Genomic DNA, 17,642 nt, shown 5'->3' with positions numbered 1-17,642 from the left:
AGAGGGAAACATCTGCTAATATTTGAGTGTCATCTTCCTCCAAGTAACCAATAATATTTTTTCTCTAAAGTGAACTTTGCTCTTCATGTTTTGTTTTGTTTTGTTTAGATCTGGATTCTTAAACAAATAGGACTTGCATAGGGCTACTGTAGAATAAGTCAAGAAAACAGTCTAGCTTTGCATTTCACTCTTGATGATTTGTTCTCTGTGCCTACTCATTGTAGACTCAGACCCACCTTCTTTAAGACCAAGCCTTACATAGGGTTCTTCAAAAAGTTCATGGAAAATCTTATTATTAAACAAAATGCTATGCATGGATTTCAAAAAAATTACACCAAAATAAAGTTATCCTCTAATTCTAATTTCCCACAGTCTTTTTGAAGTCCCCTTTTGCATCTGTAGTGAGGCAAGGCCAAGCAGGAATTTGAGTGGTGTTAGCCTAAGGATTCGTTAAAGGTTCTCTTTTCTATAATAACTAGCAACTCAATTTTCCACTGCTATAAACTTCTGCATCTCAGAAATCTTCATCTGGGATTTTGCTTCTTTATTTTAGGCATGGCAGTTACTACCTGGGAAACTCAACTAAGGGGTGACATATAATTAATTCATTTTCTCTGTTTAGCTTCAGTCAGTGGTGATCTTAGTAGCCTAAAAAGAACCAAAGCTCCATTTTTCTTGTGATCTGTATCTATTACCTAAACATAAAAGAAAAGATGCATCAAATACATACATCCAATATGTACCCAATTGAAGATCATGATTTTCCTAGTTGTTAAAAAAAAAGAGAGAACATAAGAAAATTGATGGCTTTGGGTTTCTTCTTCTTGTTGTTAATTTCTACTAGTTCCACTGAAAATTCTTTTAAAGAATGCCTTTCTCCTCCTCCCGATATGGATCATCCTTTCCCCACAGCGAAGAACTCTTCATGCTTATTGTTCACTAATGGAGCTTCATCGGCTTTTTGCGGGAGTCCATCAAAGGAAGTCTTCCCTAGATCAGCTTCTCCTGCTTCAAACACTAGCAGTCTGTGGTTTCAGCCTTCAGCTTTTGTCTGTGTCTTGCATCACTTATCAGTCCAATTTTATGCCCAGGATAGATTAGATTTTTCCCCTTCTCTGCCTAAATTTCCAGCTGAGTTTAAGTATCATTTGTCTTCCAGTAGAATGAGTTGACCTTTGGGCCTGATTGAGGATAAATGCCATGGACTCTCTGCCTCCAGAGGCTGAGTTTTTTGTAAAACCTTGCGTAGACTTATATATTTACCACTTGGAAAAATGTATTGAATAATCGTCCCCATTTTCTTAAGAGCAGAATATGAATCTCCCTCCCCCCTTAGCATAATGACAAGTATTGGTGTTGGAGGTATGAGATGTCACTGTGTGGCAGGGCGTGAGGAGTGTCACATTTTTTCACATTTCAATCATAGGCTATCACATCCTAAAGTTTTAAGAGTCAAATGGATGATTAGATATGTGTGTTTGAATCTGACCATTTGGACACTTCAAGGATCCATGGAGCAGTGGTATCTGCAGACATGAGCATCTCTCAAAGCCCATTTATCTGGAGGCATGGCTCTTTTTGCCTTGTGCCTCTGTAGTTAATCTGTACTGATATAGCAATGTCCCCAACATGACTGTGTTCCTCACCCTTCCTCTTGTTCCTTATCACAAATTACAGTGATAAACAGAAATTGCCTAAAGCATAGATGTCACTATATAGGATAGGAATTGCTTCAAATAGCCTGGGACTTGGAGCAGCTCTGACTTGTTAGCCAATATTCTCCACATCTTTCTTATTTTTTTTTCTTTTTATTGAAGCATTTTGCATATAGAATAAGGAGAACAAAAACATTAAAAAAAAAACAAGGCAGGTTTATTTGTTCTGAGAACATCTGTTCTTGTCACAAGATATCCACGTGATGGTATGATGTAGTCCATTTTCATCCAGTGCCCAAATGGTTTGCTATTGTAAAGTTGAATGCTACATCCATCTTAGACTTGAAGTTAGAAAGATAATGAACAATGCTATGTAATGAACTGAAACTTAAGGAAATATTCTTCTATAATGTACAATATTGAGGACAGGAATACATACAAAGTAAGAAAAGCTGAGTTTGAGTATAAAAATGCTTTGTTGTAGAATTATTTATTCCCTAAATTATTGGATCTCATGGCATCAGCACCCAAGGTTGGGCACATATGGCCCACTCTGTGTTTCTTTGCTAAATGCTCATTATTCTTGCCAATTTGGGTTGCCCTTGAGCTTTGGGTCCATTCTGAATTGTTTTTAAAGATTTATTTATTTATTTGAAAGGCAGAGCTACAGAGAGGCAGAGGTGGAGGGAGGGAAGGAGGGAGGGAGGGAGGGAGGAAGGGAGGGAGGGAGAGAGAGAGAGAGAGAGAGAGAAACGTAGGTCTTCAATCTGCTGGTTCACTCCACAAGTGACCACCATGACCACAGCTGGGCTGAACCAAAGCCAGGAGCCAGGAGCTTCTTCCAGGTCTCCCAGGTGGGAGCAGAGGCCCAAGAACTAGGGCCATCTTCTACTGCCTTCCCAGGTCATGGCAAAGAGTTAGATTGGAAGTGGAGCAGCTGGAATTTGAACCAGCACCCATATGGAATGCTGACACTGCAAGCTAGGGCTTTACTTTGTTACACTACAGCACCGGCCCCTTCTCTGAAAATTTTAAAGTACAAATTTATTTGACATATTATTTGTTGTAATTAAAAGAAATCTTTTTAATTTGAAAGTTTATTTCTCAAGAGGACGAATCTCTCAAAATTCAGTTGCTACCAAACTCTGAACCATCAGAAAATAAGATTATTAATTACTCAAAAGGTACAGTTTCTTTGGAGATTTTTTTTTTTTGGTGATTACTACTATTTTTCCTTCTGAAACAGTTTGAGTATGGATAAATTTTTTTACCAAAGCAAAATTAACTTTTAATTCCATTTGCCATGAACTTTTTGAATTACTCTCATGGAATACCTTCAGTCTTAGAGATAGAGGAAGAGATTAGCTAGTGAAAGATAAATAATAAAGACCTCAGTTTTACTTACATAAAAACTACTGACTTGAGTTAATGGTTACTAAACAGATAAAACCTATGTAGACTTTAATTACTCAACACTCACTGAGGCACTTACACTCAGTGTCAGTTTGGCTCATGTATGAAGTTTTCTCAAGTAGTTGAGATACTTAAAATCCATAGGGATATGCTGATCACTTACATCTTTACTCTTTTTAAAAGTCACTTCCAGGAATAAGGCTCTCTGAACACTGATTGATTAATCCTGAAATGGGTAAGCAATATCTTTCTGTCTAGGCTCAACTGTCTACTTGCAAAGATCAGACTTGTCTCCATCTTCAGGTTCTATACAGTTCCCATGGGCTTTTCAATTCAGTTCAATGATGATCCACATTCTAGATAATAGGACATTTCCTCCCTTACCAGCTGGCTGTTTTAATATCTCAGTATCTTTCTGTGTTGCCATCTTTTGCCTCTACACACTGTAATTCCTTGTCCTTGATTCTTCCTGGGCCAAACTTGAACTTTGGCTAAGCACCTTGTGTGTAGATCTCTTAAGATAGTGTGGCTTATTCCTGTATGTAGTAATACTTTCTACAAAACTTTGTTTCATCTGAAAAGTTTCAGTTTTGGGGTATTACATTATTTTGTTTGTATTTGGATTCTTTTGGAGGATGATGAACAATGGGATGAGTCTTTGGTCCCTCACGTTCCCTTCAGGAGCACTATTTACAATGGGATTAAACTTTGGCATTATTACTATTGTGATATCTGTGGTCACTTACTTCTGATAGAACCTTGGGTAAATGGAAATGCCAAGTTAAGGCAGTGTGTGTTGCAAATTTCTTTGCTCGTTCAATTGATGGATACTCTCTATAAGCCAGACTGGTGTATTATGCCTAAATGGTCAAATGGTTCTAAAAAATATGATGGATTTCTTATATCTTCAAGAAACTCATCTGAATTCTAAGACTTGGGAGTAAATAACTACTACTAGTTTCTGAAAATGTTTATTGCTATTGGCTTTTTGAAACTTAGTAGATAATGGAGGACACTTTACTTCCTTTCCTACCTTGTTGTTGTCCTCCATTTTGAAATTTAGATTTTGTTTATGGGAGTGTTAGGGAGGGTCCTATTGGATCACTGGAATGAGGATGTGCTCGGGGTGGGAGGGAATTTAATTTCTTTACTGCTACTGGGTCATGTGCACCAGTATGGCTTTGACAACCCTGATGCCATGAGCGCGGATTTGAGAATTGATTTTGACTTTGGTACTTACCACCATCCTTAGGCAAAGGACCTGAAACCCTGTACGCGGGGCAGAAGCTCAATGACAATGAGTGGCACACCGTGCGTGTGGTGCGGAGAGGAAAGAGCCTTAAGTTGACAGTGGACGATGATGTGGCTGAGGGTGAGTATAACGATGGTGAGATTGTTCTCTATTTGACTGCATGGTCCTCTTGGAAACTCTGTATTCAAAACCTTATACTTTGTTTAATATCACAAACATGTTCTTGGCTGAGATGATGATAAGTGACTTTTCCTATTTACTTTCATAATTCCTTTCAGATCTGTACTGTAGAACTTTCCTGTTACTACAGTTGTACATTTCTGAATCTCTCTCCTTAGCATGCAGTATGTGTCTAGAAAACAGAGATAGGATTCTAAAGATCCTTCTGTTGTTCATTCATTCAAAAATCACCTGTCAGTCTTCTCCCCTTGTGCCAGTTACTGCCTTCAGAATATGAGTCAGTCAGTAATAGAGGAAGATGGACAACTCAGTAATTCAAGATATTGCAGGCAAAAATAAGTACCTGAAAGAGTGAAGGTACTGACTGTTTGGTTTAACTAATTTTTCATTTGTGGAATTATTAGTTAAATTAACTTAGTCCTTACTCTGTAACAAGATCTGTTTTATGAGGCACTGGGAATATGGTGAACAAACAGACAAAAGCTCTGCCTGGTGGAATTAACATTTAGGAAGGCAGTGAATTCAAGAATGAATCCACAAACGTGCAAAGGAACATTCAGAGCCCTACAAACCAGTACATATTTGCCAAGACCTTGCTAGATTTCAACAGTGTTCTATAAACTCAGAAGATAAAGAAGCTGGGGAGATTTCTTTTTGACTCAAAAGTGTGAGTCCATCTATTAGGACCATAGTGTTCAAGGATAAGAGAAGAATATATCATGGCAGTCCGATCTGAATGGGTGTGATTATCATTCTCATTCAAAACAGAAAATAACTATTTGGGGCTAGAGAAGTTACGTGTAGGTATAAAGGTGGATTTTCAGCCAGAATTTTCTGGCTGGAGGGAATTGATAAGATCTAGAGTGGAAGAGTGTAGGCCTCTTCTGTTGTCACTGTACATGAGACCTCTTGTGGGACTATATATAATTTCAAAGAAGTATACATGGAACAGAATTCTTTTCCATATGGGAAATGAAAGCCCAAGGCAACTTAGGTATTAGGTGAAACAGCTGGTGCAGGATGTTGGGAAAGTCACTCACCTCTCCTTGCTGTGGTCACAGGCAGTCAGTGGCCTCAGTTACTTCTTTGTGTCTTCTGTGAGACACTTGGATTAGAGTCTGGAGCCCTGGGGTTTAATACCACCATGGCCATTAAATTCCTTTATGGTTTTGAGCTATATATACCAAAATTTTTATATTTATTTCCTCCTTTGTAAACTTGAAATGTGTTTTTTCTAAGGCCTTCTCCACATGGATGTTCTGCAGTCTGGAGTCCTATGATCTTAGATGCATACACCTGCCCTTCTGTAGTTCTGGAATGACAGTGAGGCATGTATGTATGTGTGTAGGCATGCGTGTGTGTATGTGTAACTAGAGAAAGATACTCTGTGAACAGAGGAAGAACATCTATGTAGCATTAATCCAGTGCCCAATAGATGTTGGGTACAGTTTCGCAGTCTTACATACTCCTTTAATCTTCTATAATTCACCATAGCGAATGTATGTACTTCTTATCATTTTATAGCAGGGGATCGTGAAACTTGTAGAGAGTTGTGTAATTAAGGTTCCAAGTTCATGTCTGTCTTATTATTCAAAAGCATGATACTCACTGTACTTCAAAATCCACCATGAGAAATTGATTTATCCTAAGATATAAGAAAACATAATGGATGTAGTGGAATAAGGAAGGGAGTACACTCTTGGAGGTAGACCACAGTACTCACTGTCTTGCCCCAAAACAGAGGCAAACAGATTCACAACAGCTCTCCCAAATAATCCAGTTACACATAGGTAGAACCTAGTAATAGGAAGTAAGGTTACTGGTCTACATGCCAGAAGGGTTATTTGGCTTTATGAAATGAGTGTCAAAAACAAAGACATAAAAAAATGGTTGTACTGTTTAGAACCCACTGACAACCTGAATTAATTATTCAGGAATTCCTCATGAGATGGGAGCCTGCAAAAGCAGTGGTAATGAATCAATCTTGCATCCTTTACTCCCTCTCCTGGGTTTGTCCTAGTAAGCCAAGGAGGATGCCATTCACAGCATGTTTTTAATATCAGCCACTAGATGGCAACCTCACCCCAATGTCGGTTCACTGAGTTTCTCTCGTTTGCTTGGATAATAAACACCATGGAAGTATGTGCAGCTCAAGAACTGCAGAACAGAGATTACTTTAATGTGTGTTTGCTCTCTTGATAATTATTCTCTTTTAGAAACTTGGGGATAAAGGTAATTATAAATTATGCTTTCTGTTACCAGTAATAATTAGTAAGCAGGGTTTAACCATGGAATGCCCAAGCCATTTAGTAAATTGGTATTCAAAATGAATGCAGCTTTTTCATTTTTAGTCTTACCCCTTCATTTGCTGCTGATGGGAGAAAGCAGCTGTAAGGATAAAGAAAGGTTGGAGAGGAAAAGAGCTATTTTGCTTATGAGCTACAGCCTTGGTGTTTTCTTAAATTTTATTTTACAGTGATAAGGGGTTTGGGAATTTTAATTTTAGTTCACAGAAGTTCTAAAATCAAGCAATGAAGCTAAAATACCACACAGTCCCCCATGTTATTAAGTGTTGTCTCGTTGGCTTATTTAGTAATCCTTTTCATGCTGTTTAAGGTACCCCAGTGTGCCAAATTCTCAGCTACTTTGTAGAAATAACACAAAGCATAGGCCAGACTCAAAGGAAATCAAAAGCAGGGAAGGAAATATCCTTCAACCTGGTGTTTTTCATTTATTGTAATATAATTGTATTCTTGGAAAACTCTTAAGTTCAGTTGACAGTTAATAAGGATTGATTGATTGATTGCAGTATATTTCTGTTATTAAGAATAAATTAAAATATGGCTCACTTGGGTTATGGTCCACAGAATGGGGGCCTACAGCCATCTGAACCACCCACGCCATGCAAAACTTCTTGCTAGCGTAGACATTCACTGTTTTTTAACAGCTATAGGCTGAGGTGATGTCTTTTTCTCTTACCCTACATGGCATGTGCAGTGTCAAATTGTACAAAAGTCATTTCCCATTGAAATTTCGTTCCTCTTGTTAGTGACCAAGCTTGATAAAACAGAGTTGGGAAATGTTAGCTTGAACAGAGTGGGGGAGGTCTTTATTGTCTCACTCAGGAGGAGCTTTTAATGAGCTACAGAGTTTGTGGATAATGGAATTAAAAAGTGTCTTTTGGCACCAAAAGTGTTGGGAAATCCATTCATGTTTTTTTTTTTTTTTAAGATTTATTTATTTATTTGAAAGGTAGAGTTATAGAGCGGGAAAGAGAGTTCTTCAATCCACTGGTTCATTCCCCAAATTACTACAATGACCTGGCCTGGGCCATGTTGAAGCCAGCAGCCTGGAACTTCTTCCAGGTCTCCCATGTGGTTGCAGGGGCCCAAGGACTTGGGCTGTGTTCTACTGCTTTCCCAGGCCATAGCAGAGAGCTGGATTGGAAGTGGAGCAGCTAGGACTCAAACTAGAACCCATATGGGATGCTGGCATTGTAGACCATGGTTTTACCAGCTGGGCCACAGCACTGGCCTGTGGATAGTTTTTCATAATTACATGTTTTCCACGAACTTTTTTTGAAGACCTCTTATGCCTCACTAATCTTGGTTCATTGAATATATAGTATTTAACAAATTTATTTAGTACTAGAAGTTGTTCATTTTTTTTAAAAGATTTTATTTATTTGAAAGGTAGAGTTACCGACAGATAAAGCGAGAGGCAAAGAGAAAGGTCTTCCATCCGCTGGTTCACTCCCCAAATGGCCGCAACAGCCGGAGCTGCACTGATCTGAAACCAGGAGCCAGGAGCTTCTTCTAGGTCTCCCATGTGGATGCAGGGGCCCAGGGACTTGGGCCATCTTCTACTGCTTTCCCAGGCCATGGCAGAGAGCTGGGTTAGAAGAGGAGCAGCCGGGACTAGAACTGGCACCAGTATGAGATTGCTGGCACCACAAGCAGAGGCTTAACCTACTGCACAACAGCACCAGCCCCAGAAACTGTTCTTTTTATAAACCATTCCACTAGACACCACTGAAAGGGGTAAAAAAGCTAGTATAAGGGAGAAAAGGGTATGGAAGCAGTGAAGCTGGAAAACTGTGGGCAAAATAGGAGGCTGCTTTACTGAGATCGTCTAAGTCTTTGGGAGGACATGGGAGGTCAAGATGCTCCCCCTCAGCCTTTTCCATCTTTTTTCTGCTCAGGAATCTCATGTGCAGAGATGGTGATGATCCATCTTATTCTTCTTTGTCTTTTTTTAAAAAAGATTTATTTATTTGAGTTATAAAGATAGGTAGAGCTAGAGAGAAAGATGTATTCCATTCTGCTGGTTCATTCTCCAAAAGACTGCAATGGTCAGAGCTGAGCTGGTATAAAGCCAGTAGCTTCCTCTGGGTCTTCTACATGGGTGCAGGGGCCCAAAGAGTTGGGCCATCTTCCACTGCTTTCCCAGGCCATAGTAGAGAGCTGGATCAGAAGAAGAGCAGCGAAGACTTGAACTAGCGCCCATATGGGATGCTGGCACTGCAGGCTGGGGCTTTAACCCGCTGTGCCACAGCACCGGCCCTGATGATCCATCTTCTGATCCTAAAGAAAATGTCCCAAATGCAAGCTCCTTCCCCAGATGTGAAGCTTACCTGCTGTGTTCAGACCCCTCTGCTAACACTGCAGGACACAGAGAAGATGATATACACAGTGATCTCTACTCAAAGAGATTTCATTCTAAAAAAAGAAAAGCAATATTTGAAATAACTGGAAAATAGCACATTTCAGAAGCAGCAAAAATAATGCTGCATAATCAATACTCACTAATAGCTTAAGTCCTACGCACTGTTCTGTGTACTTTGTGTGTTCTGGTACTTTGAACCCTGATAACTTCATGTCTGTTCCACAGATAGGAACCTAAGGCATAGGAAAATTGGGTATCTTTCCCACAGCAACCCAGTTAAGATGGCATAGGGCCAGATTGGGAACTTAGGCAGTTCGAGTCCATGTGTTTGATCATTCCATTATGTGTTATTGCCACATAGGCAGTTGCAGATTGAACATGCGCAGAGTGTTGCACATGTATATGCACATCACCACCCTGAGGACCCATCAGTACACAGCTGGTTGACTGTCAATGAAATGCAGAAGTCAATGTGTGAATAGGCTCCTAGGCAACAAGGCTGCTTTAGGGAAGGTGCTGAATATATTACCTTGGAATCAGGTGCAATTGTATTATGGCATTTGGCCACTGGGACGAAGTATGAACTCATTACAAGACCTGATACATGGAAATTTCTCCAGTTAAATTCCACCTACTGCTTTTCTTGGGCAATGATGTGAAGAATGAGTCCTTGCAAAAAAGGTTCGGCAGTATGATGTACAAGTAAAGATAAGGGCTTTGGAATTAACGTACTTGGGTTCATTTTGGGGGGAGCATTCTACCATTTTTTACCCGTATGAAACTTGATCAAATTGCTGAACCTCTGTAAATTAAATGTCCCCACCTCTAAAGAAAGATAGTGGTACCTAACTATGATTTTAGTATGATAATGACCTTTGTTTGTGGTTTTGAAGTGATTAGCATAGTGCCTGGTCCGTAGGGAATACGCAGTGTTCTTGATTTTTTCCATTTTATCTTTCAACTGAGTACTTTCCTTTAAAATTTGAAAGCAGCTGCTGTGAGGTATGCTCATGTTTTCTCCCTTAGTGGAATGGAGGGTTAGTTTATCAACAGAATTCAGAGGTGAGCGGAAAGCTTGCCAGTTACTAATATGAATCAGGTGATGCACTGATATTTTTAAACTTTTATTCAGTTAATTTGGCACAGGCTTCAAAGTTGCATGTGTTTCCCTGATGCAGTAGCACGTTTTATTGGGAATCTCCATTCAACTCCACTAAAGAGTATGTTTCCATATGCAATAGAGCTGCTTCCTTTTCTAGTTGCCTCTTCTTTGTCCTCTCACAGGCTTTTAGTTTAAACTACTCTTGGCATCATTGTAAACCGTAGCTCAATCTATGTCCCTGGGCTAAGCTCTCAAATTCAGTTGTTGGCTTCCGTTCCCTTGTGCAAGTCCTTGCTTAGTCTCTCTTCCATCTCAATCAACATCTTAAATTTCTTGCAGGTTTTTTAAGATGGATTTTCTAGTAAGCAGAATTCCATATTCCTTTCCTTCCAGAGGTCAGTTTATCCAGAATTTCCCTAAAAGCTCCAAGTTGACCTCAAAACTGTCTCTTTGGATTCCTATTAGAGTCCCAGTGTTGGCCAGGGATCCCCCATTCTCATTTATTAGTTCATATCATAGACTTTTTCATATAAAATAAGAAAGAACATGAGTACCAGTATAATCCTTGTCCAGTTTCATTGTCCCCATGAGTATTGGCTGTGATTTCCCTTCTTCATTATGACCAGTCCCAGCCTCCAGCCCTGACAGGGACAGTTACAGCCATTTCATCACTGATTTTTTTATTTCAGTCACTTCATTGCTCTAGAATGTGTGAATTTACATTTTCGAATCCCAATTTTAATGCTAAGTAATTTTACACATTCTTTTCTCTATTCAATTATTAGAAGACATGTTGCATTTTGATTTTTGTTCCACTACAATTGAAGTTAACCAACATCATTATTTTATTTTTGCTTATATTAAGAGAATGATTTGTCATCGTTGTCTAAAGTCCATCCACATAAAAGTACAGAATTTCAGTCTGGTTTTGTGTTTATGAGCAATTCTTTGAACTAGATCTGAGATTGGTCCTGAAGAGATGAAACTGATGTTGAGCATTCAAAGATGGGATCTGTTGACTCTCCCAGACACTGAAGGTTAAGCTACCTAGGAAAACACAACCCCTCTCCTTGAGTTGTTGTCTCTGGAGCTCTGAACCGGTAGAGGAGGAAGATGCAGGCAGACGGAAGTACAATGTCATTTTTATTAGTGGTAACACTGTTGTTAAAAATATATGGGTTACACCTGCTGAAGTTCAATATCAGAATCTCCCACTTGAACACAAATTCAGGACTGAGCAGACATCCAGCGTGGAGGCATGACTGGCTCTTATGACGTCTACCCTGTGGATGAGTAGGAGGTAGAGGCAGGGTTTGCTGAGGACAGCATGTTCTAGTCAGATGAAACTAAAAGTGTCAGGGACTTAGCTATGTGCACAGTTTCTCTATGTAGATTATCCTTATTATTTTAGATTGTATTATTCATTTTCTTCTGCAAAGTTGTAATAGAAGGGATAAAGAGATGTTCACAGTTTCTTGCTAGTGGAGTTTCTTCAATGTGGAAGCTAACAGGAGAAGCCAGAATGAGAATTCCTAACTCCCTTCCCTGCAACACTGGGCATGAAAACATGGTTTGTGACTTTTTTTGATGTGATTTTTCTCTATGGAAGCCAGTTTCTACTTTGACCATACTTCTGATGTTTTTCTTGACTTTGTTATTAAAATGTTCTGTTCCTATATTTATTGCAAGCCCTCCCTATCACCTCTGGCCTAGTTACTCACCTCTTCTAGGTAAAATAGGCAATGAGAGGCCCAATAGTTCCTTTGTGTCAGTTAGAGATCTTCCAGTTACAAATATGAGAAATAAGATTGAAAGGCTTTAATTGTGAAAGAAGTCTCTTGCCATATAGTTTTAGAAAGTCCAGAGTAGTCTTGCTGAATCCAGAGCATCAAATGGCATCATGGAACAACTGCTTTTCTCTCTGTTCTGATTGTGTTTTGGGTGGGTGGTCTCCTAGGTTGGGCTTAACCTCTCTGGTTATCACATGGTTTCCAGGAACACCAGGCTTGTTTCTTATCCTTTCTGACTTGCTGGCAAAAGGTGTCATTTTCTGGAGTGTGCCAGCAAAACCTCTGGAGTTGAAAAATCACTGGACCAGCTTGGGATGTTGCTAGTCCTGGATTCTTATAATGAATTCTAGGTCAAAAGCAGACTCCCAGGCCTCATCCTAGAATTTTGAATCATTCACTCTCAGGGTGGGGCCTAAGTCCTCCAAGAGATTATTATGCACATTAAAATTTGAGAACCACAAACTCTACGGTTTGTCTGATACAACATGTTGAGTGATCCAACCTGGGTAGTGTGATGAGGTCACCTTCTTCCAGTGCACGTGGTTTTTAGGTCAAGTGGGGAAGGTAGCTCATCCAAGGGAAACTAGGGGTTATTATGGGAAAAGTCAACAGTTACAGGGCAGATAAACTGATATTATGCAATGGAAACTTTTCCACAAGTACTAGGTGCTAAGTTGTAACAGTGGGAAATACTTAGTAGGAAGCACCTAGGAATAGCTTTTATCTTTACAATGGTGAAAGCAACACTTTGCTTCTTGTAGTGGATGTTATTAGTACCAGGTTGTTCCTGAGTGGAGACAACTACCAGTTTTATCCTTTAACTTGAGCTGCCCTGATCTCACCTTTTCCTTTTTATGATGGAACGTTTGGAACAGCTGCATGACAGCGTGGGATGTAGGGTTGCTCCCCAGTTGAGGTCAAGTCAAGGATGTACCATAATGAATATTCTGTTTTCCTGAACTGAATCAAGAAAACTGAATATTCATATGAAAACAAATAATGCCTAAAAGACACAGTAAAGGTGCTGTGAGAAATTTGGTAATGTTTCCTGTTTGTCCCTCATTTATGATTTTCATAGGTACAATGGTGGGAGACCATACCCGATTGGAGTTCCACAATATTGAAACTGGGATCATGACTGAGAAACGTTACATCTCCGTTGTCCCCTCCAGTTTCATTGGCCACCTGCAGAGCCTCATGTTCAATGGTTTGCTCTACATTGATTTGTGCAAAAATGGTGATATTGATTACTGTGAACTGAAGGCTCGTTTTGGACTAAGGAATATTATCGCTGACCCTGTCACCTTCAAGACCAAGAGCAGCTACTTGAGCCTTGCCACTCTTCAAGCCTATACCTCCATGCACCTCTTCTTCCAGTTTAAGACCACATCAGCTGATGGCTTCATTCTTTTCAATAGTGGAGATGGAAATGACTTTATTGCAGTTGAACTGGTAAAGGGGTAAGTAAAAGGGAAGACATCATTTATACTGGATATCTTTACTTAAGTCCTACATAAAATAAGAACATGACAAGAATTCTGTCAGTTGTATCCCCTACCCTCGATTCTTGATCCCTGTTCTCATCCCCATTAATGAAAATGACCTACAAAATAATGAGAGTTGGAAAGAAAAAAATTCACAAGTTCATTTAAGGATATTCTATTAAGACAACACTACTGGGCTTTTTGCTGTGACATGTAGTCCTTTGAAACTATAAAATAAAGGTGTCAGAAGAAGGCCGTGAGATACGTTGCATCTGTCTCTTGAGTAATATAACCACCAAATTTGTACTAAGAATCTCACCATAGGTATTTTCAATCCTGTTATTAGCTCAGATATCCAAATTCTTAAAATGCTTCCCTTTCTTCAAGGGATTTCACCACCATTCATTGCAAAGTAAAATACCTGTCAAAAGAAAAACAAGGCTAGATGCATGATTGACTATGAATTTAAATGTCATTCCCTAGTGTTTTGTAGTGTTCTGACAACGTTACTTCTTGGCTCTAGGTAGAGTCACTATGCAGTAGTGAAGAAACAGACTCTGTGTGTATGGAATTAAAATGCAGTATGATAGAATAGTATCTGACTATTCTTATAACTGCAATTCAAGTATTAATGAGTCCCACTTTATACCAGTGTAGCATGGAGGATTTCAAGCCCCTTATGTCAGATACATACACATTGCCATTGGACTGCTTCAAGGAATCTTGTATTATTGGATGGTTTTTTTCCTTCATAGGTACATACACTATGTGTTTGACCTGGGAAATGGCCCCAACGTGATTAAAGGCAATAGTGACCGCCCTCTGAATGATAACCAGTGGCACAACGTTGTTATCACCCGGGACAACAGCAACACCCATAGCCTAAAGGTGGACACCAAGGTGGTCACCCAGGTTATCAATGGTGCCAAGAACCTGGATTTGAAAGGTATACATTATAAAAAAATGCATTCTCTTTAGGGCATTTCCTATAGTAGAAAGGCTAGTTCCAAAGGCAAACTACAGGGTGGGAGTGTCATGCATTTTTGATACCTCATGCATGCACCATTTAATGACTATTGAATTGTGCCCTAATGCAATCATTCAGTTTATACATTCAGTTTATACATTCTTCAGGGCATGGTTCATTTTCCCTGATAACCTCAGGAATGTTCTTTCGGAGGGACTAAGTGATCAGGTGATAAACGTCAAAATGAGGAAACCATCATTGCAAAAAGAAGGGTCTGTTGGCTTTGCAGTTCTAGATGAATCATTCACTGTGTGGGTGGTGTTTGTGAAGTTTCTTTGCCCCATTTAGCTTAGGTATATTCTATGAAAAGTGGGAATAATAATTGCTACTCCCTGTCTGGATTGTTAGAGGAGTTGCAATGGAATCTGTAAAAACCTTAGCACATTATTGGAACAAGTTGCACACAAAAAGACCTCAGTAAGTCATTTCCTTGAAAATGCTGTTCATCTTTACTTCATCATAAAATAGGGACAACACCTGCTTCATAGAATCGACACAGTGATTAAAATTTGCGAGATGATGTGTATAAAATGAGTGTCGGCCGCAGCGCACTGGCCACAGAGGCCATTGAGAGGTGAACCAACGGAAAAGGAAGACCTTTCTCTCTGTCTCTCACACTGTCCACTCTGCCTGCCCAAAAAAAAAAAAAAATGTCACAAGAAACATTTGGTTTCTTCTTTTTACAACTTAGAAACTCTGTTAATTGTTCTGTTTGAGCCTCCTCCACTCATTAGCTTGCTATATTATTTTTATCTGATAAATCGTCTGAAACAGCTTGAGTTGATGTGGTTGCCATCTTGTTTACTCATTCTCTTTTGCTATTCACCGTTCTTTCCAGGTGATCTCTATATGGCTGGTCTGGCCCAAGGCATGTACAGCAACCTCCCGAAGCTTGTGGCCTCCCGTGATGGCTTTCAAGGCTGTCTGGCTTCAGTGGACTTGAATGGACGCCTGCCAGACCTCATCAATGATGCCCTCCATCGGAGCGGACAGATTGAGCGTGGCTGTGAAGGTACAACCTGTTTGCATTTTCAGCTACAGCCTTGTCGCAAGCACCAAGCCTCTCTGCTGCCTCTGCCGTGCCTCCTTCCTCAGTTTACCTATTCTCTCTCATCTCCATTTGCCATCTGCCATTGCATCGCCATTAGTGTCCTTTTGTCACTGGTTCAGTATGTCAAAACATGGCCCCAGGCTCCAGGAATGGTTGTTGGCCCATGTTTTCCCAGTATTACATACTAGCTGAAAGGGAAACTTCCTTGGCATCAGCATCAGTCTTCGCTCAGTTTTTGCCTTTGCTTATAGAATGGCTGAAAAGGCATTGGAGACTTGTATTTATATTTTAATGCATGAGGATGACCAAAGCAGACACTGTAATAAGTTATTTATTATGGTTAATAATAGCTGCATTGTTTAATGTGACTCTAACAGCTGATAGGAAAATGATGTCAGAACGCCATGATGATGGAAAGGAAGTAACATTTATTGAGCACTCACTAGATATCAGGCATTGTTAGCTCCTGAGTATAATGTCATAGAACATCATGGGCTTTGTTGTTGGAAAGATGTAGATTCAGATCTTGTTAGCAGTGTGACATTTGACAATTTACTTACCCTCTCTGAGCTACATCTTTCTCAGCTGAAAAAGCAATAAAATTTAACCTTGAATGATGAAACAGGTAAATGAAATATATGTATATATATATATATATATATACATATATTTATATATATATATAAAATGCCTGGTACATTGTAGGTACTCAATAAATGGTGAGACTCTTGTCTATAGATATTATCTCATGTGAGACATTTAATAACTTTGCATGTCTATCATGCAGCACAACAAACCATGCTCAGCCTGTTTTTGTAGACTGTCTACTCTCTCTTGAAATACATGAATTTTACCATTGTTCCTGAATCCAAGGTCTTTACAATAAAGACATTGTCTTTTTAACCAGCAGAGGGCAGCAGTAAACACCTTAAGCCTGTCGGCCTTAGGTTGGCTGAAAAGGTGATTTTACCTAAAATGAAGGGCAAAGAGGTTGCCTAACCTGTCACCAAGACCTATATATTCTTCCTCTGGTTGAGCCTCATGGTCTTTTGTTTGTGCACTGTATCGTGTTTTCTTGATTCTTTATTAATTCACAACATCAAACCTGTCCATTCATCTCCTGTGTTCAACTTCTTAACCACCTTCCATCTGGGTTCTTTCAACATCTTAATGCACATTTTTAAAAACGCTTCCCATCATCTTTTAAGGCTGACTTGTAATATGGAAGTCCCATCTCTTTGACTAAGAGTCAGTTGCTGTGTTACGTTAGTAACAAGACTGATGAGCCTTGTATCCCATTCCTTTTCTCCCTTTAGCCAGAAAATACTTTTGAATTTCATTGGATGCATATGTTGTTGTGTGTGTATGTGTGTGTATAGGGGGACATAAGGATGGCATTCAAAAGTTACTTAAACTCTGTTCTTATAGAATTGCACAATTATATTAATTTCAAAAATTCTTGACTCATTGGCCAGTTCATAGTCCTCTCAGCTGTTGAACAGAAAGCCAGTGATAGATGCAGCATTTAGAATTAAATTGAATAGTTTAGAAGATTGTGGAAGGACAATAATTCTAGTTATTCTGGAATAATAATTCATATCAATCTAAATCACAATATATAAACAAATATTAAAAGGTATAAGGAATGGCTCAGATGCTAAATATTTTTATTATGCCACTGGTTCTTAGATTTAAAAGTTAATGGTAACCAGCCATTTAATACAATAGAAATGTTTCCCAATAGAAATACAATGTAAGTCATGAATATATAATTTTAAATTTCCTAGTGGGTACATTAAAAATGTTATAAATAAAATGAAAGCCTATAGTTTATTTAATGTAATCTAGTATACCCAAAACATAGTTTAGCATGTAATCATTATTAAATTACTGATAGATATTTTACATTATTTTTATACAATTAAGGCATAAAATTACCTTCATACGTTCAGTGCATCTCATTCAGACTACACATGTGAAATGTTCAGTAGGCACAAGTGTGTAGAGCTACTGTTTTGGAAAC

The 17,642-nt window shown here is 39.1% G+C and overlaps 1 protein-coding gene across 5 annotated transcripts in view; it reads left to right on the top strand.

Annotated features, from left to right (window-relative positions):
- The window catches only part of NRXN3 (neurexin 3), a 1,693,693-nt gene that overhangs the window by 783,672 nt on the left and 892,379 nt on the right, over positions 1-17,642 (top strand). For all 5 annotated transcript variants that reach the window (XM_062181845.1, XM_062181844.1, XM_062181847.1 and 2 more), the window contains 4 exons: positions 4,321-4,440; positions 13,136-13,517; positions 14,297-14,487; positions 15,407-15,580. In XM_062181845.1, the coding sequence (XP_062037829.1) occupies positions 4,321-4,440; positions 13,136-13,517; positions 14,297-14,487; positions 15,407-15,580 (867 nt within the window). The remainder of the gene's footprint in view (positions 1-4,320; positions 4,441-13,135; positions 13,518-14,296; positions 14,488-15,406; positions 15,581-17,642) is intronic.

This window comes from Lepus europaeus, chromosome 22 (genome assembly GCF_033115175.1).
Source record: "Lepus europaeus isolate LE1 chromosome 22, mLepTim1.pri, whole genome shotgun sequence".
NCBI lineage: Eukaryota > Metazoa > Chordata > Mammalia > Lagomorpha > Leporidae > Lepus > Lepus europaeus.
The sequence above is the reverse complement of the archived record's forward strand: the minus strand, read 5'-3'. Positions and strand labels throughout refer to the sequence as shown.